Raw genomic sequence first — 24,455 nt, forward strand, 5'->3', positions numbered from 1 at the left:
TGGCTTGGAAAAAAAAAGGGTTCAAGCTTTATGGCCCTGGCCCACCCACATCTGCATTTGAAAGATATGTCTGGACTAAAGCAAACAGGTTTTGCCAGTGTCTATGATCAAATCAGTGTCCTAAACCATCTTACAAACAGGTCGACTTATTAATAAGATTTTGTGTCTGCAACATTGTCTGTGTCCAAAAAAGAAAAAAAAAGATAAAATATTTCCAAACAAAAATTGTTAATAAGGTAATACCATTGTGCTCTTAATTAGAAGTTGGATGTGAAACACAAGTAAACAGTTTAAAATAATTGGAAAAAAATGACAGCTGAAATCACTTTCTGCAACTCAAGATACTTAAAAAATAAAATTTATTTCTCAAAAATAAATTAAGATGTTATTACAGCAAGATGATAAGCTCAAAAACAGTTGGAAAAATAAAAAGGTTGTCATTTGTGTCAGTACAAAACCCCCACATTATTTACAAATCCAATACAAAAATTTTCTCTTTGAACACACAATTACGTTGCCAGCAAGAGCATTCCTGGGTTGCTGCTTATCCAATTGGAAACATTCCTTCCTTCCTTGACAATTCTTGCCCCTGAAACAAAACGCCTGTGATCAGAACCTTTCTTTAAACTTACGCACTCAATTTACTGTATCTCATCATACAGAGTATTGTTTCATTTCATTTCAAGGAAGACCATGTTCATAGCCAGAACATCAAGTTACTAAAGATAATCAATATTCAAATTTCTCCATAAAGCAAACAGTTAAGAGTGTGCCATTAAAACTGTAGCTTTTAAATCATTAAACTGGTTTAACTTTAGGGGATTAAGATTCAGCAAACACCAGGATATAAAATAGAATTACGTGGGGAGAAGTAATGACATTTATTCTAAAGAGACACCGTGTTGTTCCTTCTAGGCAGTTAGAGTAATGGCATTAAAAATTGATAATTTGTGTATCCAAGGAACACTTTACGTTTTCAAGAGCTTCTGGGCTCTGTTGTTTTCTTTCAATTCTTTTCTTCAGCTGATTTATTTCTTGATCTCTCTGGAGCAACTCAAACTCTTTTTCACGAAGTTCATCTTTAGAGTGCTGAAGTTTCTTCTCTAAGATCTTTATCTGAACAGAAAATGTAATTAAATCAGAACAGATATTTTACCAAAATCAGAACAAATTTAAAGGGGGAAAAAAGCCAACACACACACAAAACAAACCCAAAAGACTCACAAATACTGTCAGTATTACCTCTGACTTTGGACTCCTTTGTACATTTTTTATTTTATTTTCGTCAACATTTTCCTTTATTAAAAGATCGGTTTGGGAGCTATACCATATCAGGTAAAAGAAAACACATTTTCCTTTTTATACTGATATATTCCTGCAAATTTTTTAGTTTTAACTGACAAACATTAAATATTTTTGCTAGTACATTATTAAGATACTCCCTCCTTCCCTCTCCCTACAATAAGGAACCAGTTTTACTCTTCTAGATTAAACCTGGCCAGCTATAGCGGACCAGACTTTCTCAGAGAATTAGCTGCCCTTTGTTAAGGAAACTGGGTTTTAATTTAAGCAAGAGTTACCTGTTTGTTGCATTCCTTAATTTCTAACTCTGACTTCTCTAAATTGCACTCTAATCGAATTATTTGTTGTTCCATTTCTCCCCTATGTTCACGAACTGTCATATCCAACTGTGTAATCTAGAGGTAAAAAAGAAAAGGAAATATTTTATTTTGAACTAGTATGCAGATTTGAAGTAATATTACAAAATAGGATAGCAAAAAGAATGAAACAAATTCTTTGTAGTCTCAAGAATATTCTCTCAAGCAGCCAATATAAAAATGCACCCTAGCTATCTTGTTTAAAAACTAAGAGTCAAACACAAAGAGACAAGTGGAAAATTGGGAAAAAGTCCATAACTGAGTATGTTTGGTCCTTGGATGCACAGAACACAAACCTATTTCTCATTTTAACTGGCATATAATGAGTGGCTTATTATACTAATCCATCTTGTTAGAAAGTGCTGAATTTTGCCAAAGCAAAAAAAATCCAATCGTTCTGATGAATTTTTTTTTTTAATCCCCACCCCTTCTCTCTGAACCTCAAATATTCTTGTATACGAAGGCTGGTAACTCCTGCAGGAAGTAGCTATTAGAAGGCTGATTATAAGTGACAGAAGAACAGTTCTGTCATGATGGGTATAAAATCCTGAAGGCAGACCAAAAGACTGAGCTACAGAAATTTATTCATAACAAAGATGCTGTTTCATATTTAGAGGCTGCTTTAAGGCTAATCAAACATGCTCCAGTCTAAACAAGGAAAGAAATCTATCATCTCCAAGCACACTTCAGTGCAGATCTTTCCTTCATTTTATCAAACACCAACACAACAGTTGTCCTGTAACAGAACAAAACCAAAACAGTAGCCTGTGGTCCCTTGGAGGAGTACAACCTGATTTTCCTGGTACCATAAGTCTTCAGTAACATACAGCTGGTTTTGAGCTTGACACTGTGGCTATATAAACAGTACAGTTTGGAACGATACATGAAGGCAATTCAACCTAGAAGGCTTTTTATAAGTTATCTGCTATATAACAGGAATAATTGTCAGTAACATAGTTAAAATGATCTGACCTGAGCCGCTCTTTGTTTCAGTTCCCAGTTCCTTTCTTTTAATGCTTGGTCCATGTCAAGGAGTTCTTGGTTTTTGTCTTCAATTTCTCCCTTGCAATACCTGAAATTCTCATGTTTAATTGCTTAATGCACATTCAGTTGCTTAGCTTCAAGTATCCAGCTTGAAAATCATGAGATCTATTACTTAAAGCCAAATTACTCTAAAACGTTAATCAACTAGTTGATTGCAATAAACAACCCCAAATGGAATAACTTCTTATTCAAGTTATTTAATTGGTTATCAGGAAAACTGTTCTTAAAAAAAGAATACTACAGAAGCAAGTATCATTAATTTACAGTCAGAAAGGAAACTGGACCATTTCAGTATAAAAGAAAGTAATTATCTTACAATTATTTCACAGCTTTGGGATTCAGAAAATAATTGTAGCAGATTTTAAAATAGAATTCCCAAAAAAGAATTCAGCACTTTTAGAAATTAAAAGGGAGCCAAGGAGCTACTGTATCAAGTTACCATACAGCCACAGACCACCTAAAAATTACAGAGAGTTGGCAAGAAAATTTAAAAAGACCATCCAAACTATTTGCTAAGTAACACGACTAAGTTTTCCTTATGGAAAAGATACTCACCTGAGCTCAGTTGTTAGATCCCTAATAGCAACATGCTTCTCCTCCAGAGAGGACTGTGCATTCTGTAATGAATCTTGCAATTCCTGAAGCTGTGTTAAAGCAACTTTTAATTCTCCATGGGCATTCTGTAACGCAGATTCTAGTTCTGCTGTTTTCTGTAAGGCTTCCCTGTGGCAAGTCTCACTTTGAAGCAGCTTATCTTCTAAATCATTCACTGTTTCACAGACGCATACACACACACCAGAAAACACAAAACATTTAATCATTAGTAGTGTCAGAGTCTTTATGCAACACCACTGCCTACTAGCACTTGTGGTCATCATGAATTTTCGGTATCACCATCTTTAGGAAAAACTAGAAAAACAGTGACTTATGAGGTTATAAACAACCTTTTAATGATACCTAAGTCTCTGCTGGTTTTATTCAGCTCATAATATATAATTGGCTTGAAATATGAGGATGTATCTAAAAACATTTCACCAAGGAGAAAGTACAGAGACAACATAGTAACCAAATACGTAGTGCTACGAAAAATGCAAGCAGAATTGCTTGTAAGCCTCCAGTTTAAAAGTATGGTAAAATTAAATTAAATAATGGAGGAGGAGGGGCTGGAGAGTTTGTTATTTCCATAAACTCTCTTGTGGGGTTTTCTGTTTGTATTCTGTGCTGTATTTTTGGGAATAGCATATGCCTTTATTAAATCTATGTGTCTTGTTCGATTAACCACATTAAGAATCTGTAAGACCAACTTATAGGGAACACTACCTATTCATCTCACCTGGGGTAAAGGTACACCACACAAAAGAGAGAATTTGCAAAGTTACATTAAAAAAGAGTTTGTAGGGTTTTGGGAGCATGGGTTGTTTGGGGGAAGAAGGTTTAGTGTTTGATTGTTTTTAAATTATGGAATTACCAACACACAAAAAAACCCCACAACATATTTTGACTCTCATGTACTTGATTATAAAACAGAGTAAAAAGGAAAAAAAGTCTAACACATACAGAGAAGTGGCATGATGAAAGGAAGCCTGAGAAACAAAATAACAAAATTACCCTTGTTTGCCTTTTCATTGAGCTCTGATCGTGCTTCTTCCAAGGTAATATCCAGCTGATTTATCTGCATTGCTTTGTCTTCACAGTCTTGTTTTAATTGCGCTACTTCTTCTTCCATACGGGTAAGTTCATTCTTGCACTGATTCATCTCCAATTTAATTTGTCTAAATAGAAGAAGCAACCAGAACAAATTGAACCTTGTAATAACAAAAGCAACATATTTATGGCCTTAGTGGCTCTAAGACAACAAGCATTTGTGAATAAAATAGGGATAAAAAGAAATTCAAGTTAAGCAGGCTTTTCTCACAATTAAAACACAACAACACACAAAAAAGGTATTCTTTAAGACTACCAAGCTCTCCTAGAATGTACTATCTAAAATTACAAGCAACTTGATACATTTATGAATTGAATTGCATTATGAAGTGCTATCTTAAGGCTAAATAGGTTGCCAAGACACACTTTAATTCCAGTGGAAGACTGTTCCACAAACTCATGTCTCTGCTAGTTAGAAACTTCCCTTCTGATTTCCAATCTATACTCATACAGAAACTGAACTGTATGACTACACAGCTGAATACCATTTCAGACAGCAATCTTTCTTATTGATATGTCTATTTGCAGAATATACCTCTCAGTTATTCTAAACCTACCTGATTGTACCATTAAGTTCATCCACCTTCTGTCTGTTTACATCTGCTTCCTGAGCAGCTAAGCCAAGTTTCTTCTCTGCCTTTCTCAACTCATCTTCTGCATATGCTTTCTGCTTCTGAAGCTCTTGTTCCAAATTGGATACCTATGTAAAAGGGTATTTTAGACGTGTTGGTACTTCGAAGTTACATTCCAAAGAAACATATATCCTTGTGTTGCAACTCATATAGTGAGAGTTTTAACACAGATTTTTTTAGTCTAAAATTTGATATAATTTAAGACTAGAACTTTGCAGTTGTATTTGAAAGACAAATAGTTTCTAGTAAATATAACAAGATTCAACTTTCTGAATTTCAATACACCTCTCCTTAATTGCAGTCTACGGTTTGATTTTCCAAGTAGTTAGCCACTCTAATGCTAGCTAGAGTTTCTGAAAGCACAGAACCTGGTTTAAGACAAAACAAACCACTAAACTCTTTATTTTAGATACATCTAAAATTACAACTATCAACTCGAATATCAAAGAAACATTCAGATTTTAAAGGTATTAGAAAAACATATATAAAAGCATTTAATTATCTGTCTTGATGTAGACACTTCTCACCATACTGTACCTGTTTTTCAAGTTTAATTTGAATATCTTCCAGCTCCCCATTTCTAATAGTTTCTTGCTGTAACATTTGCTGCTGATGATGCAAAGTTTGTTGTAGGCGAATATTTTGTTCACTTGTACCCTGAATATTCTGATCTTTTAGTTTTATTTCTTTCTGTAAATAATGAACCTGAAAACACATTTATTTTCCATTACAATAAAACATTTTAATTTGCATTTGCATCAGGTATTCTCTTCCTTCTTAATGAGCATAGAATCACACCTATGATTCAATGAAACTTCTGACTCCGAATTTATGTTGCATTATAGTTTTGACAGTATAACACATATCTCATAATTCATTACTGAGTGGTGCTTTATAAAGTGAGGAAAGAAGTAACTTACTAGCCCCAGTTGTTGCCTTATTGCTTTCTAAATATATCGAAAGTGGTCAATATTTTAAAAACATATATAACAAAGATTTTTCATTTCTAAATTAGTGAACTGTTTTTCTTTCTGTCACTCTTCTTTATTTCTCAGAAAGTCCTTGTTTTCCCCTTGAGATTTTGTTCTCATTCCTCCCCTTTGTTTCTTCCTCCCTCTATGACAACATTCATTCCAATAAAAAACTGGAATTCTGAGTGCCTAACTTGTCACATGTTGAATTGTCTGATTTCTCAATTATGAGTAACAATAATTTCCAGGGAGGGAGCGTGCGCGTGGGAAGCAGCAAATGTTCTTAAAAAAAAAAAATTTAAAAAAGTCACTAACTGCTCACCCCAAAGTGGAAGTAGTGACTGTCACTTACTTCTGAAGACACTGGTCACAAATGCAAAACCTCATTTGCTGCCCTCAGGTTTTACACAGCATCCAGTCTCTTCATGCAGTATAAGAACACCAGATTTTAGGGCTTAGAAAGCAGCAGTAATTATCACAAGCTTATGCGTAACGCAGACCATAGGTTTCCATCCATCCTCCTGCACAGGCTGTAGTAACCTCCGGCTGACTAAAGCCCATCTCTGAGCAGGTAGGACAGTACTGACACCAACAGCCTACTATGATAATTAGTTCATGTGGTTAGTCATCCCCACAAATAAAAATTAGTGCTAATAATATGTAAATTTAATCATTCCTTGTTTTCATATAGTAAAGGAAAGTATGATAAAACTCAGGGCTTGATGTAAAAATTTTCTTAGGCCCAGGACTTCTTCTCCATTAAGATACTTGAAACACAAATCAATTATATGCACCTATGTTTAAATTGCAGTAGCGCTCTCCCAATTTTCTCCAAGACAATGTTTTATTTTACTTAATTCTGATTTTGTTACTTCTTTCAACAATTCATTTATCTTGGTACTTCCTTTTCCTATGCTCATCCAGTGTTTCTTAGTTCTGATTTTCCCCTTTACCCTCATAAAATGCATATTCTTCTCCCAGCTTGCTTCCTATTCACATTTCTTGCTGCAAATGTTTTGTCTCTTATTTCACAGACAAACTTTTAGATTAAATAATTTGTAACAAGCGTTCTCTGCAATACAGAAGAATTGTTAAAACAAGCTGTTACCTCTTCAGACCTTTTTTTGAGCTGATTTTCAAATATCTCCTTATTTTCTTGTGACTGACTCAAATACAGTGCAACTTCTTCCTTACAGATGTCTAGTGCTGACTCAAGTTGTCCCACCTAATTGAACGTAACAGATTAGTTAAAATTGCGTGCCATAGTTTTTATTAACTAGTCTAACTGAAATGTTAAAAACCACCTTTGTATAAAATGCCTGAAAAGTTACATTTTTATCTTAAGAGTATTAAAACAGGCACAGATGACTGTGATAAACTTTAAAACTGAAACAGTATTCAGAAATTAAAATTATTTGTGAAATTAAAATATTTTAGTCTATGTTTAAATCATGAGACTATCAGTTATGAGAAGTTATTCCAGTATTTGTCAGCAGCTAGAATTTAAAAGCAAACATATGTCACATACCAAATCATTAATCCACCATGTTTTATTACACATAGACTTGTATAAATAAGTTTGGAATAATCATCACATTTTTGAAAAAGACTTGTCACAGCTTGCATAACATTCAGATCTTAATACAATTCCTCTCATAAAGCTACTAAGCAGCAATTTTTTTCCTTTCTGCACTGAGAGACAGCACCTGAGTTCTACCAAAAGGGAAAGGAAAAGCTTTTAGCAACGTCAACACTATTAAGCTATTTTACCCTTTTACTATTAATTTGTATTTGAGTAATCTCTATCAAATCTCTTATAACTTCAAACAGATTAAAATTATAACAAATAAACCCCCAGAGGTCTTAAGCCATAGAAATTAAACTTTTCTCAACTGTTTGGTTTCAATGCTAAGAAGGCTTCTCTCATCAATGAGAGCTGTGCTGAATTCAGCTAATTTGGCTAATGCTTTCAGTGCTACCGATTTTCTAAACCACATTGGATTTCGTACCTCTCTCCCCACCCAAGTCAAGAGCTTTATGAAGAAAAGTGATCATGGGTCTTAATTTTAAATCTCTGAAAAACCTCCTAAATACTACAAATAGAAAAGTGGTGCAACACAAGTTCAGAAAGAGCCACCAGCTAATCCCCAGTATCTTCTAGTGATAACCTGAAGATTTAATGCTGTTTGAAACCTGACCCTGGTAAATCACTACATGGTAACTGTATATTAAAATACTCTTGCAAATGCTGCATGGAAATATGGAACAAACACTAGGAAGAAGTATAGATGACTAAAAATATGACCAATTTTACAATATCACATGTCTAAAATATATGTCCTGTCTAGAACAAAAACCTACATAACATTATCTTCATTAGACAGCATTTTACTGTAAGAGTACAAGAACAAATCTGCCCTATTTGTAACTACAGTAATTTTATAAAGCAATTATGCATTGTGTAACATTTCTTACTGCAAGCTTCACCATACTTTCAATTAAAAAAAAAATGGAAATGCTTCAGGTTAATGACTTCTGAAATATCTATGAGTCAAAGTTCTATAAAGCAGCCTTGAAATAGTTTTTCTGTGGAGGATAAAAGGAAATACACCATTACTGCAAACTTTAAAACTATTAATTGAAAATTACAAAGAGCTTACTAACTTTGATTCTTTCTTCTGTTAACTGACTTTTCAGCACCTTCAATCCTTGATCTTTCCTGATATTTTGATTTTCCATTTCCTGTTTGTACACATTTTTATGCAAGAGAACAAAATTTAAATATAGTTACAGTAATTTAACTAATAAAAAAATCATACTGAGAATCAGAAAAAAACTCCCACAAAAAAAGAGATCAGTGTATTTAAAACACAATTGCTTGTATACTATATTTGTGTGCATCATACTTTGAAGTGAATTTGGTTGCCAATAGCTTCATATTCTGCAGCAGCAGGTATTATTAAAAGGAATAAAACATTGCCATAATAGAACATCCTTGGTTTTCCAGCTAGTGCAGAACAGATGCAATTGTTCTTTAGCCAGACCTCTTTCCTTTGATTAGAGCAAGAAGCCCAAGGGGCAAACCAGAGGCATTAACAGAATGCTGAGGCAGAATATAATGAAAGGTCATTAAAGGCTGTAAAATTTATATTATATTACTAGTAGCTGGGGATTTATACTAGATTCAGTCAACTACTCAAAAAAGAATTAACAAGAAAAAACTTAAGTATCTTTAATTTTCTCATTTTTTCCCATGTGTTCATGTATATGCTTTTCACCATTATCAGTCGGTTGATTTACATTTGAAGAATGTCAAGATCCAGCCTTACCTCTCTGCTTTCTATCAGCAGCCTATCCAGTGATTCAATGTGATGCTGTTTATGTATAACATCTTGTTGCAGAATAGATATTATTTTCTCTTGTTCAATAAATTGTTGATGTTTCTTCTCTAGCTGTGTCTGAAGCTGTCCATAAGTAATTAATGATTTATTATTTAATAAGCTTTTTCAGAGAATTAGTGCATCTAAATATGTCATTCATTTCTATTCACCCATCACTTAAGAATTAAAAGGAAATACATTCCTGCCATCAGCAGTATTGCACAGTATCAAAAATATCAAGAAATCCCAAACCCTTAATATTTTAAAGCAAGAGGAGAATTAAGAGAATGAGGGCAGGCAGAGTGTCATTGCCTGTCACCAGCCAAGACAGTGAGACATGCATACATTCTTTAGTAAAAGATGACAAGCTTCTCGAACAGCTAGAAATAGCCACAGTTACATCTCTAATCACATGAAGCAATGGAATTCTTCTCTGAAGACTGAAAACCCTACCGGCAGTTCTCCCTGAACACAGATGCACATAAGGCTCAGGCTGGCAGAGGTGCAGCAAATGAGATAATACTGTTAGAAGCTGTCATGGTTTAACCCCAGTAGGCAAAAAAAGCTATGCTTTTTTTTGAGCTAGGTGTTTCGATCAAAGAACAACAGTATTATTCCTAAATCACTATTTCTCTTCAGTTGAGGAGAATAGAGGATATTAATATCCCAGAGGGAAATAATGGGATTGTGTAGTGTTACATGGAAAATGAACTAAAATCAGGAAATGTAGGGAGAAGATAATATCACTTTTTAATTGGACATCTGCCTCAGAATTACTAAAAAGACAAAGAGATTAACATAGGAAAAATGTTACCAAGTATATCACTCATACATACTAGCACATAAGGAAGGCCTTACCATTTCAATCTGTTTCTCCATCTCTTTGTGCTGCTCAAGGTGAACCAACTTTTCTTTTTCAAAAGCAGAAGTTATTTGCTTATGTTCTTCATTGATAGTTGTTTCCAGCTCATGAATTCGTCTGTTTTTCCCCTGGGTAACAGCAACAGCAAAAAGGACTTAATAAAAATATTTAGCTGTGATATTAAATAGTGGTTTGTTTGATGATACAGTTCCTAGATTTCATAAAAGAACACCACAGAAAATACCGAAGTTATATACAGCATGTTTCATCTCAAAAGATGTCACACCTATAATATAGGCATAGAATGACACTAAACGCAGCCACTACACAGAGACTAGGTGTCTGCCAAGGTGGATGATGCAGAGGAGCAACTAAAGCAAGGAACTTCTCATAGACACAAAAAGAAATTCCATGCTCACATGGATAAATGGAATCTTTAAAATGCAGCTTTGCATTCGAAAGGGTCCACATGAAAAATTTCCTTTTCTAGCAAACTTAGATCCCTTCTCAAAACTGAAAAAGTTCGTATAACAATACCCAGACCAGAATTTACAGTGCTCCAAGTGTTAGATCACCTTCACTTATTACCACTTAGAAGACTTCTTTTTATTCACAGGTCTGCATCTATTTCTTGAAAATACATTTTAAGAACAACAACAAAAAAAGAAACAGAAAAGTGATTTGTCCAATGTCTTGGTTAACATTTGGAATCCACCTCTGTTACCTTTTACCCTAATAATTTTACGTGGAAGACTACTTGAGAATTTCAGAAAAAGAAACAGAACAGTGCCAACACAGTACATTCTAACCTACTCATCATATACACCAAACCAACAGTGTATAAGCTAATTTTAGGAGTGGTTTTGTTCTGTTGCAGGGAGGGAAAGCAGTTTCACTAAGTGGGGATTAAAAGGAGATTTAGAGAGTGAGCTCAAGGGATGGAAAAATCTTCATTTTTTCATAGAGACGATAAAATTCTGATCTCCCTAAAACTATTGGCAGTGCTACAACTGATTTCAATATGACCAGATTTTCATTGCATATATCATCACAAGGAAAAAGTAACATATCCATTAATAACTTAACATGTTCAAAAGCAGGAAAAAGGGGATATTTTATTTGATGCAAGATTATTCTGTTTCTAAGAACTTCACTGTCTAAAAATTGCAGAGATTGTTTAGCAGATGTGAAACTCTATCCGTTTTGAATACATGAAATACCACAGTTTCAACTTAAACTTTAACCTCTATGTATGTCTCTTTACATAAATGTAGTTTCTCATTGAGAATATGGTACCATGAGTTCCTCTTCCAACTCAGTATTTCTTGCTGCAGCAGCAGAATAAGCAATAGTCTTTTCTTCCAATTGTTTCTCAAGTGCAGAAAGTTGAGAAGATTTCTTTGTTATCTGGAATTAAATATGGCACAAAACAGCATGAAGACAAATGTTCTGAGTTTATTCAAGTATTTGTATCTACTTTCTTACCATCAATTCACTTTATTACTTAAAGAGAACAATTCAGGACAACTACCCCAATTTTTCCAATTCATTATAATTATCAGTGTCATACAAGTGAATTAACTATTACAGAATTATGACATTTATGGCCATTATTAGGAAATACTGCAAATGCCTTTATGCTGGAATTCTACAAACACGTTGGGACCAGAATGTAAACATTATCACTTTAACTTATTCAACCAGAGAAGAGCTAGCCAAATTTTTCTTAGATATGCCAGATTTTAAAATGAATATGGCAAATGCAGTTTTTCCAGAACTATTGTCTTAAGTATCTTCGACTACTGAACTAAACAAAAGATGACGTGTTTTTTCAGTGCTACTAAAAACTTACTTCTCTCTCTAAGCTACTAGTTTTTGAAGCCTTCTTCAATAAGTCTTCTTGTATGATTTGAAACTGACTGGCTCTCTGAGCCATGCTGGTCTTCAAAGAAGAATTCTCATCATCTGCTTTTGTCAGTTTAGTGTGTAACTCTTCTATTTCTTTCTGGAATCTTTGCCTCTCCTTTTCAAATTGTTTGCTGATAAGTTCCAACTGTTGACAATTTCTCCTCTCTCAAAGTAGAAAAAAAAAAAAGTTAAGATCAATTTATAAGAGAACATACAAACCAGTACTCAAGCAAATAATCACACAAACCAAAGAGCAATGGAATATAATTTAATGACAGCATATTGAACTAACAAATATAGTATTCAGATATATTTTTTCCTTGTAATGTAACTGAAGGCTGTGATTCATGAAAACAAACAAAAAACCCCAACAAACAAACAAAAAAATGAAGACAGCATCATTATATAGGTGCCCTGAAGTCATTCCATGGAGCAGTCCTAATAGGAGTTGCAGAAGTGATTACAGAAATTCTGCAACAGCAAGATACACAGAAAATAGTCAAATAAAATATGGAGACATTAGCATAACCTGCATAAAGAAAAAAAATACATGTTTCTATTTCAACACAACTCATAGCTTGGTTACCGCTGAACAAGTAACTTAACTAAAATAGCAAAAGGATGAAGAATATTGTGCCTGGAAAACATGACAATTTCCAGAATTACAAGGTGGCAAAAATGCTCCCTGTTCAACCAAACCATACCTGTTGGCTCACATAGATGCATTTTAACAAACACTATAAAAACAATTTAACCCCCCCCCCCAAAAAAAAAAAAGTCCTACTCTGTGGATTAATCAGACAGAACTGCACAACTATTTTGGTCAGCTTACCTCCTTGGCTTCTGATCAATTTGATGAGATCTTCTTCCACGCCACATAACCCGCTATTTTCTTGTCCTTCATTATCATTAGAAAGATGCTCAGCACAATTACAGACAGTTAAGTTTGCACGAGGCTTTTGAATTTCTGCTTCTTTCATTGTCAGCTTAATGCTATTATAAAGGAGGGGACAATTATTTAACATTCCTTATACATGCCAGTTCTAATATCACCCTTATTATCTGCCTATTCTTGCCATAATTCAGTAACCAGAAAGTTATACCTTGATTCGCAAGATTCAGAGAGAGCTTCTTTTGTTGTGAAACTGGATAGCTGGTGTTTCAAGTGGTGCCATTTAAACTAAAAGTTAAGGGAAAACCAAGATCAACGCAAAAATTTACTGTTTATTGATTCACAATTCATGTGTTATACCAGCATATAAATTTTTAGATACATATTCCAGGATGGTAAAAGTTGGGATAATTTGATCTTTAAATTTATTCTCCTAAGTGCTTGTAGAGTGCTACAGGTTTGTCTCACATTAGTAGAAATCATAGGCATTAAGACCCTCTGGAATGGAGACTATTCTTTTAGATATCTTTGTACAGGTACTAAAAGCATGAACATTTTTGCTGTGAAAAAGTAAATAAATGGAGATACTATCAGTAATTCCATGTTTTGAACTTCTCACATCATGCTTCCTTACAGATTTTGATGACTGCGTTTAATATCAGTTTTTCCTCAAGTTACAGAAGGCTTCTGAATATTCCATTAAATTACTAGAATTATACCAAATTTTTCCTGAAAATCATATATTAGTTTGCGTTGGAAGGGGCCTTCAAAGCTCATCCAGTCCAACCCCCCTGCAATGACCAGGGACATCCTCACCCAGATCAGGTTGCCCAGAGCCCCGTCCAGCCTGGCCTGGGATGTCTCCAGGGATGGGGCATCCACCACCTCTCTGGGCAACCTGGGCCAGGGTTTCACCACCCTCATGGTAAAAAATTTCTTCCTTATACCTAGTGTATCTCTCCTGTGTTTTAGTTTAAAACCATTAGTCCCTATTCTATCACAAGTTCCTACTAAAAACTTTGTCCCCGTCTTTCTTATAGGCCCCTTTTAAGTACTGAAAGGCTGCAATAAGGTCTCCCTGGAGCCTTCTCTTCTCCAGGCTGAACAACCCCAACTTTCTCAGCCTGTCCTCACAGGTAGTATAGAATGTCCTGAGTTGGAAGGGACCCACAAGGATCATCGAGTCTAACTCCTGTCCCTGCACAGGACAACCCCACAGTTCACACCATGTGTCTGAGGACATTGTCCAGTCTCTTGAACACTGTCAGGCTTGGGGCTGTGACACCTCCCTGGGGAGCCTGTTCCAGTGCTCCACCACCCTCTGGGTGAAGAACCTTTCCTAATGTCCGACCTGAACCTCCCCTGGCACATCTTCCTGCCATTTCCTTGAGTGCTGTCATGGGTCACCAGAGAGAAGAGATCAGCGCCTGCCGCTCCTCATCCCCTTGTGAAGAAGCTGTATCCACAAGCAGGTCTCCCCTCAGTCTCCTCCTCTCCAGGCTGAATGAACCAAGTGACTTTAACTGCTCCTCATACAGCTTCCCCTCCAAACCCTGCACCAACTTCAGAGCCCTCTTCTGGACACTCCCCAGTATCTTAATATCTTTTCTATCCTGTGGTACCCAGCCCTGCACACAGAGCTCCAGGTGAGGCCGCCCCAGTGCAGAGCAGAGCGGGACAATCCCCTCCCTGCCCGGCTGGCGATGCTGTGCTGGATGCACCCAGGACACTGTTGTCCTTGTGGCTGCCAGGGCCGCTGTTGGCTCGTGTTCAACTTGCCATCGACCAGAACGCCCAGATCTCTCTCTCCACAGAGCTGTTTTCCAGCATCTCGTCCCCCAGTCCGTATGTACAGCCAGGGTTGCCGTGTCCCAGGTGCAAAAACTACACTTGCCCTTGTTAAACTTCATGCGGTTGGTGATTGCCCAGTTCTCCAATTTGTCCAGATCCCTCTGCAGGGCCTCTCTCTGCTTGAGAGTGTCAACAGCTCCTCCCAGTTTTGTGTCATCAGGAAACTTACTAAGCAATCCCTCAAGTCCTGTGTCTAAGTAATTTATAAAGACATTGAAGAGCACTGGCCCTAAGATGGATCTCTGCAGAACCCCACGCCAGCCCAACATAACCCCATTTACTAGAACCCTTTGAGCCCAGCCCGTCAGCCAATTGCTCACCCACTGCATTGTGTGTTTATCCAGCTGTGTGCTGGACATCTTGTCCAGGAGGATACTGTGAGAGACAGTATCAGAGGCTTTACTGAAATCCAAAAAGATCACATCAACAGGCTTCCCTTGGTCAACGAGGTGGGTAACCTTGTTGTAGAAAAAATTAAGTTTGTCAAGCAAGACTTTCCCCTCATGAACCCGTGCTGGCTAGGACCAATGACTGTGTTGTCATTCAGATGTTTTTCGATATCTCCCAGAACAATCTTCTCCATGATTTTGCCAGGAACACAAGTGAGGCTGACAGGCCTGTAGTTGCCAAGGTCATATCTCTTGCCCTTCTTGAAGATTGGGACAATGTTTGCCAGCTTCCAGTCAACTGGGACCTCTCCAGATTCCCAACAGCATTGAAAAATTACGGAGAGAGGTCTCACTATGAAAGTTCCTACAAACATCTCTCCTGCTCTAATTTCTCCATTGCTGAGGTTGACACATCAACTCTGGCTGTGTGATCCAGTGTGTCTGACACATGGGAAATGTCATACTGTTCTACCGAGAAGAACCTCACTGTCATATAATAGGACACCATCGTGCTTTAGAGATTATGCCTACATCTGAAGAATCAATACACAGAACAGAGAAACAGAAAGTTTAATTTTAAATGCTTGCTGATTAATCAGTTCCAACACCCCTATTCCTTGTTCTTGAATGAGAAGACAAAAGTAACATAATTTAAGAAAGCATTTCATCCACGCATCTTGATAACTGAAGATATTTTAGCCACATTATTTCTCAAGAACCTCACAGGATTTCTACGCAATGTCAGTTAGAGTTGTTCAAGACACATAATAAAATCTATAAGGGTGTATCAGTTACCATACCTCTTCAGATGTACTTTGAGAAAACTGGGAAATAATGGTTTCTAGTATGTTGAGCTCTTCCCTTGAATCCTCAATTTCTTGATGGCATAATTTCAAGCAGTTATGCTGCTGTGCAGTAAGTGCTTTCAGCTCTGCATTTTCACTTATTAGAGCATTTTTTTCTTTAAGTATGATTCCTTTTTCACTAAGTTCACTCTCAAGCTCAATGATCTTCTCATCAGACCAAGTCAGCATTGATACCATTTCAGTATTCTTTGCCTCTAGAGTCTTAATTTCTTCTTTTGTGCTATGATTCTCTTCCCTTAATTGCCTAAAAAAAGTATATCCATTTAAAAGGTATAGTTCAACATAGAGAAGTAGAATAGGAGTTCCATTATTAGAAGTACTAGAAGACACCATAACTTTACTGTTTTACTAGTTTCCTCCCTCTCATAATCTAAGATTACATCTATTTAAAGGACAGAAAGATTTTCACAGCTTTACTAAGCTTACACTGTTCCTAAGGACCAAATGCAAACAACTATCACCAAACAAAAGGAAAGAACAAACCACTTGTCATTCTTAAGCAACTTAATAAACTTTTAAGCACTATCAGGAAAGTCACTGGCAGGAAATAGATCAAGGTGGCTTTAAGTGTGCTGAAACCAAAGAAATTTAAGAACAGGATAAAATAACTATATAACTATACCTAAAATGTCCATGGATGAAGATAACATATTAAGACTGAGCTAGTCTAGCATTCTGCTACTAACAAGAGAGGGAGGAGTCCTATTTCTTCTCTCGCTTCACATCTGACTGTACCGTGAGCCAATTTTTAGCCCATCACAAGTTATTCACTTTGTTAGGTACCTGTTGATTTAGAAAACTGATTTAGCTTTGCAAAGGTCCAGATGAGTGCCAAATTAAGTGCAAGTTCACACAGAAAAAAACGGCAGGGTAGAGGAAAGACCCCAATCTGCATCAGAGAGCTATTAAATAGGCTCAGGCTAGGGTAAGGGTGCTCACATGCTGCCTACCCTTGCCAAAACGGCTTAGAGAACAATTGTGAAGACAAGAATGTGGATATGAGCAGTGTGTATGAATGGGACATCCAAAACTGTCTGAGAAGGTGTTTGTCCAAACCTAATAATGCTAAAGACAACCAGCTGATGGTTGTCTTTCCTCATTAAAGTAATGAGGGAATTACCAAAAGACTTATGAAATAGAGGGAGGTTCACTTTGAAAAGAAACAGACAAGGAGCATAAAAATTTGTAACAGTGGGAGAGGACTTTGGAGCGGGAACAGAGTAGCAGTCAAAACCTGGTTTGACACTTCCAGAAGTTGCATCACAACCTCTGCTCAGGCCCGAGTGCAGCTTCCCTATCCGATGTCAAGAGTATCCTTCATTCTACCTAGGGACTGACAAAATGCTGTACAGCAAGTAGGAACTTGCACCTGGCCGTGTAAGTGAACTCATGGACTGCTTTCTCATCAGCACGTACACTAGCGGGCTGCAAGCAGCAAAGCACTCACACATGGAGCCAGAGTACTCACCTCCCACAGCAGCAGTGGGCAAGGGAACCTGTGCTCCCTGTGCTCCCAGGAGCCTTGGTGGTGTTGCTTGTCACTGTGACTATGGCAGCGTGTGGGATTAGAACTTCTAAGAGTTCGTTATAGAAAACCATTTAGAAATTTGCAAGTGCATGCTAACATTTTTTACCTGTTAGGATTATGGTTTCGCCGTTGCACTGCTGATACTGATCCTAAGTGTTCGCTGATGCTGCTCCTGATTTGGTTTGAACTATGTGAATTGATCAACACGTTCACAGTAAAAATTGTAACATGTAATTTCTTCCCAAATAACTGTACAGAAATTTTTAAAAGCTTTTGCATTACCTTAATTGCTCTTCTAAGCTCTCTAGATCCTTTCTGTAGCTGACACACTTTTCATTCAACTTATCTTTTTCTTTTTCACAGTTTATTAAATGTTTTCTTAAGAGTACTTCTTCAGCTTTAACCTTAAAAAAAGCAATTTTTTCGTTACTGTATAACAATAATCTAAGATTCCAAGGCCAATAGGCTCTTTAAAAAGAATACTAAACACTCCATTGTTTCTTTTTAAATTCTGGTAAGCCTGTAGATAAGGGCAAATAAGTTTTCAGTTTCTATGTCATTTGGTAAAAAGTAATGTTATTTTGGTTTAATATTTTAGGGCATATTTGTAGTTGGCAATTTCCTTCCTCAAGGAGACAAGTCTAATCAAATAAAAAGTTTCTTTAAAAGCTAACTGTCTCAGGCCTGTATTTTTCTCCTTTCACAAGGCAGGAAGCATTAACAATTTTGACCACTGGAACTTTGGTAGATGACTTCATTTTCATCTTAGCTCTTCTCTAGCTCATGTTTCATTGAATAGGTTATATAGAAGGAATCAAAAGAATTCTTTTAAAATGATGATAAGCTTTTAAAATGTAAAAGTCCCAGCTGGCAAGCAGAAGACAGAAGAAACCGCATCATTATCGAGATACCTCAAAGATGCAGACTGCCCAAACTGCGTGAAGACGGTTTAAAACTGGATAACTGAAGTTATCACCACAGTTGCTTATCCTGTCCCAACTCTCTTAAGACTTTGCCACCAACAAGCAGAAACTATTAACCCACTGGTGAGCTCACTGCTCTTTGCTGCCTACATGACAAAACCAAAGAAAAATCTCTTACTTTTTCTAATTTTTCAGCTGCCTTCTCTTTAAACTTTTTGAAAGATCTTGTCAGCTCCTCTGCATTTAACAAAGCTTCATTTCTTTGCTGTTCTGTTCTGCAAAGAAGCATATAAATTATAAAAAAACACAAATTTCAGTCATTATGTAACTATCTCCTCCAGTTACTAAAAACAACTGCTAAATTAACTGCTCCAGGTAACATCCTTTCTTCTTCCACCTTTTAAGCCCTAGATAAAAAAAGTTTCACATGAGGTATAAATTAATTTTAAATACAATTTTTGCATATTAACATAAATTGAATTCCAATAAGATTAAGGATATAAAAATAAACACTTTTGAATTCCCTTCAAAAAGAGTTTGATTCAAATCATCCTCCTGTTCCTACCAGTAAGGAGCCCGTTTTAGAGACTGGGATAGCAGGCATGATAAGGAAGACAAGACAGCAGTGCTTAAAATTCAGACTACTTGAGGAGATCTGGAAAAGACTTTGATACTGAAGGGAGCTCTCGTAGTGGAATTATGGTGAGACTGACAGGAACTGCTCAAATGATAAATTGTTTGAGGGATACTGGAGAGATGGCATCAATCATAGTAAAGGAAGCTAAAACAGGGACACTATCAGGTGAGCAACTGTTCAAAGCAGCAACCCAGACTGACTACTATTTTGCTCTATTACTCCGCACCCCTGGCCCTTTCTCACTTACCCCTGTCACTACTCCCTAGGGAAGAAGTTGGAATAGTGACCTGGGGACAGCTCAGGTGTGGAGTCTGTTCAGGAAACCCAGTACAAACACATAAGAATTACCACTGCTCAGTAACAGTTGTTCCTCTTCCGTTAAGGGAACTGTGGGGATGGAGCAAGTGCCTCATCTAAGGAATGACAGCCCACGCTCAGATCGGCGTTTCTCAGTCTGAGGATCACTGCCCATTTGGAGACAGTAGGAGTATTCAGGGAATTCAGAATAACCAACAAAACAGTGTTAGTCTGAAGCACTTCAGTTTGCTTCGCCAAAGAATAGTAGGTAGTTGTAATTACTGATTTAAAGCAAACTGTAATAATTGTTAATACTAACCATAACATTACATGTTGCCTTTAACACCTGGCAGAAGCTCAGCTTTTCTAAAGTACCTAAATATTTATATTTGCAACTATTAACTAAGTACAGCTAGTTCCAACCCCACACATGCTCTGGATGAACAGTGAACATAAATCAACGTATATTTCTTCACCAGTAGTGTGAGCCACACAGCATTTCTGTTTGCCTAGCATGGGAATGTTACAGGTAATTTCATGGGTAGATACACAAGCCAAACAAGGGTTTTGCATTCAAAACACTTAAGAAAAGCTTTCATAGCTCATTAATTCAGTTAATTTTTGCCCGAAGTAATGCAGTTAAATGAATTGGGCACATAGAAATCTTTTTATTTATACCTCTCATTCCTTTAAAATTACATTTTGGAAGTGATAGGATTGTACATGGTAACTTCCAAAGTCAAAATAAATCACCTAACCCTCCCAGTAGCCACAAAACCACTATGCTAAAGGAGGCAATAGGAAAGGGAAATGGGGATGGAATTACAGCACCCTTTTCAATAGTACCAGAAAGACAGATAAGATTAAGGATAACATAAAAGTGTTCTCTGAATTAAGTTGTGCTTCAATCTCTTTCCTCACACCAAGCCCAAAAATACAGCACTCAGTACTGTTCAATACTGAGTACTGAGCATATGCTGTAGGTTCTTGCAAGACAAAGTCAAAAATAATTCAGGAAAAACATATTCTGAACACATTTTGGCTCTCCACTGCAGTACATCTATTCTGAGACAAAAAAAAACAGGTGATAAACTGATTACTAGTGTATGCTATCAGCCTGCAACTACCAGCAATTTCAAGATTTTAAAAATGCCTGTTCAAATAATAAGTATCTTCACACAGAACTTCCCCATTTTTTTAAATAACAGTCATAAAGCAAAGAAATAATTTGATCCCACAAAGTAAATATCTGCCAATGGAAAGAAACATTTATGCACTATTATTTTGTATTCAATTTATTAAAATGACTTAGCTACCTCTTTCGTTGTTCGCTTCGTTCAATTAACTCAATTTTCAGATTTTTATAGTCCTTTTTATATCTTTGCAACATGTTTTCTTTTTCCATTTCTATTTTCCGGCTTTGATCTAGTTTATCTTCTGCATCTCTAGCAAATAAACAAACCATAATTTAAAAATCAGAACTTTTTTTGTAAAGAAAATATACTTTTGTTCTTTTCTGCACATGTTTGAGAAGCACTAGTGAAATACACTGCAACTCTCAAAATGAGGTTTGAACACCCATAGCAGTGTGTCTGCAGTCTGGAGCGGTGTCCAAACCTCATCAAAAAGCATCAGGTGTCAGGATTGCCAAGGACCCAGAGGGCTGATTGTGTGCCATGAGAGCTGAACACAGAAATCACTGTTTTCCTGGCAATAGGTATGACTGGTCAGGATACACATGTGGGAAACAACACTGAAACAGAAATTAAATAAGTATTTTACTTGTTTTATGAAGACAGACTATTGAGATATGAATTGACTATTACATAGCATGAGGTTGTAAGATAAACTGACAGCCAGGTAGTCTTCCTGACAGCCTCTGGACACTTTACATTAGCTTTATTTGGCCATTTGCCTTGATTAATATATTCATGAAGAAAGAATCCTTTACACTACATGGCTGCAGAGTCATGTTTGAAAATATATGTTCATTTACTACAGAAGATGTGCAGACATGTACCATACAATCACTCTAGTCAGTTATGAGGGCACATTCATGTTTTGTGTACATTATAAACTGGTTTTTTTTTTTTTTTTTTTACAACCCTTTATTATTTTTCACCATTTCCTGAAGTACATTCCCCATACATAAGATATCAATACAAAATAAAACACCTTCCTCCACCTAAAAAAGGCTTTGAAATGAAAGCTTCGAGCCACAGATTACATGACCCACACAGTACCAGTAATTACATTATCCAGAAAAAGAGAGTGGACTAGCAATCATACCACAATAAAATGTTGATTTTAAAGTACATTTATTACCTCAGAATTTTATCTTGAGCTGAAACTTCTGCTTCCAAGTTTATAATCTGTTCTTTTAACTTCAGAATGCTGACTAAATGTGTACCTACAGTCGATTCAAGATAAGAAATCTGAAATACAGACACATTTGGGCTTTAATTAACATCTGCATATATACCTTCAAGTGAGACACAAAAATCTGCGCACTGAGTGACACAGTACCCCTAACCTTCCTGGAGAAGATGCTTGTTCATCTACACAAACCGAGCTCCAATTTTCCCCTCATTTAACATCCTTCCAGTTCCCTAGCACCATCACAGTGTGACACACTGTCTCGTAGATTATTTCTTTATACGTTGATCTTGTCTCTTGTTTTTCCTCAAAAGTTTATATTCTGCTATTTCTTCTTTCCATGCCAGACAGTCAAACCTTTTATCTACTTACTTGCATTCGGATATAACATTTCTCAAACAAAAAGCATTAAGCATACCTATGTTATATTAATGTTACATATACAAGAATATAGTTGTCCTGAAAAACACTGTACATACAAGTAGAGATTAAATCAGTAATGATTTATTAGATACAATATTTCCTTCTAACTCACCTGCACTTTTTCAAAACAGTAATATTAATACAACCAGAAATGACAACATTTTTCATTTCCTACATTAATCTTAACATGGTCAGACACATGAACGTACAGCACTAAATACATTATTGAAGTATTTTTCTTATATAAGGTATTCTTCACTCTGTGACTTATTGGCATTAAACTTCGGAACACAAATAGGTAGAATTCAAAATTAATATAGTTCTTTTGCTCATGGAGAAATAGATTCCAAACTATTCTGTTCCAAGATTCATGCTGAATATTATGAAGAAATAGAATATCAGACTTTAAAGTTTAGTTTTTGACAAATACACTAAAGATACATACTCTTGTTTTTGACTGCATCAATTCAACATTCATTGTTTCCGCTCTGTTCTTTAGGTAGCAGTTCTGGGAAGCCAAATACGCATTTTGCTGATGAAGGGCATTCAGCTTCTCCTTTAGACATTCATTTTCTTCCACAATTTTATCAGGAGTTGTGGACACTGAGTAAGACTAGACAAAAAAAAGTTATATATACATACATACACACACACACACTCTCTCTTATACATGCATATGTAAGCAACGTATACATCAATGGAAACTCTGCAGAACAAATGTATCTAAACCATGCTACCTTTAACAGCGCTCCATGATATAATTGCCCAATGCTACAGTGTATCAACTACAAGCCCTAAATGAAAAAAAAAAAAAAAAAGTAATGAAGTACATTTACTTTTGATTTTCTTTGAAAATCATGGCAAGATGTTTTACCAGCATTCTTCTTACAGTTGGAAATGCCTTGATAGTTGCAATTCGGCTGAGCAAGGTCCTTCAGAGTCAAGTCTACAGCCTCATCAAAGCAGTGGCCATAATGTTCGCTTGTACTAGTGCTAGGAGGGAGAGCAAAATGTTGCTACACCATTTTTTTCTTTAGAATTTTCGTATTGCTCATAAAGAGTATTTAAAAGAAAAGCACAAAAGGAGTTACAATAATATATGACACTGATTAAGACAGATTTACACTACAAGAAATAGGTTGTTCTCATTCCCAAACACACTCATACCTGGAAAGCTCTTCCTCTACAGTTTGTAGGTCTTTTTCAGTTCTCCTCAGCTGATTCTGTAACGACTGTAAATTTGCAAACAGGTCTCCAGCAGCAGCACTTTCAGAGCAAGTCCACATACTATACTCCATTGGTACCACACATATGGCTAAAAAAATATTTAATATTAAAACATTGTTAAATGTGAATACTATTTGCAAAGATACTTTTAAAGATACCAAAATAAGGCAAACCAAAAAGAAAAAAAAAACAAAACTGAATTTCTAAGTGTAAACAAGCATTTTGCACAAAACCTCTTCCACATTCACTTGATAAAAATTACTCTGTAGAAACTGGTTTTTTTGAGGGGAAAAAGAAAAGTTACATATGTATTTGTGAAGTATGAGAAGCTTCATGAACTTATGAAAACTGGAAAAACCTGCTTTCCGTTGGTTGCCAAAAGTGTCTTATGTAACGCATCTCGGTTACTCGAGAAGGCCGATGCAGCTGGCAGGCGCCCGGAAGGCGGCAGCACGTCCAGGGCGCACGCACACAGCTGGCCTCGCCATCCAGCGGCCGGCGGGGGCAAACAAATCCGAGCGGCCGCGGCTTGCCGGCGCAGAGCGCACCACCCGCTAGGCCGGGGCGGGCGGCCCCACCACAGCACGTAGCACCGGGGACATTCTGACGGGGAACGAGTCAGCGGGTTCAGAGAAACCAGCGCGCCCGCCCTGTCCCGCAGCACGGGGGTCCCTCGGCGGCCGCCTGCGCAGGCCGGAGCTGCCCGGCACCCGGCCCGCCCGCAGCCCTCCCCCGCCTTCGCGCCGCTCCGCCCGCCCTCCGCAACGGCTGCCCCGGGCGGCCGGAAAGCACCAGGCCCTCCCCGCAGGAACCAGCGCTGCTCAGCGCCAGCAGCCGCCGCTCCTGTAGGGCGCCCGGCGGCGGAGGGGTCGCGCCCGGAGGACCGA

General features: G+C 36.9%; 1 protein-coding gene across 1 annotated transcript; it reads right to left on the reverse strand.

Moving 5' to 3' along the window:
* Window positions 1-933: 933 nt before the first annotated feature.
* CCDC18 (coiled-coil domain containing 18) lies at window positions 934-23,996 on the reverse strand. The gene is made up of 24 exons (XM_065657100.1): window positions 23,927-23,996; window positions 23,509-23,656; window positions 23,178-23,334; window positions 22,787-22,954; window positions 21,868-21,977; window positions 20,859-20,987; window positions 18,787-18,883; window positions 17,968-18,089; window positions 16,092-16,401; window positions 13,263-13,339; window positions 12,992-13,152; window positions 12,104-12,324; window positions 11,548-11,658; window positions 10,248-10,379; window positions 9,339-9,473; window positions 8,674-8,751; window positions 7,118-7,234; window positions 5,576-5,743; window positions 4,964-5,106; window positions 4,311-4,474; window positions 3,258-3,471; window positions 2,631-2,730; window positions 1,581-1,697; window positions 934-1,116 (listed from the first exon to the last, which is right to left on the reverse strand). The coding sequence occupies exons 2-24, from the start codon at window positions 23,637-23,639 to the stop codon at window positions 934-936; spliced, it is 3,345 nt and encodes a 1,114-aa protein (XP_065513172.1). The 5' UTR covers window positions 23,640-23,656; window positions 23,927-23,996.
* Window positions 23,997-24,455: the final 459 nt, after the last annotated feature.

The sequence above is a fragment of the Caloenas nicobarica genome, chromosome Z (assembly GCF_036013445.1).
Source record: "Caloenas nicobarica isolate bCalNic1 chromosome Z, bCalNic1.hap1, whole genome shotgun sequence".
NCBI lineage: Eukaryota > Metazoa > Chordata > Aves > Columbiformes > Columbidae > Caloenas > Caloenas nicobarica.

Bases quoted from the DNA above. Each gene is read 5' to 3' on its own strand.
- CCDC18 (XM_065657100.1), bottom strand. From the start codon at position 23,639: ATGGAGTATAGTATGTGGACTTGCTCTGAAAGTGCTGCTGCTGGAGAC. The intron at 21,978-22,786 runs GTATGTATCTTT...TCTGTATTTCAG, and splicing joins TGATGCAGTCAAAAACAAGA to ATTTCTTATCTTGAATCGAC. The intron at 3,472-4,310 runs GTAATTTTGTTA...TCTGTGAAACAG, and splicing joins CAATGAAAAGGCAAACAAGG to TGAATGATTTAGAAGATAAG.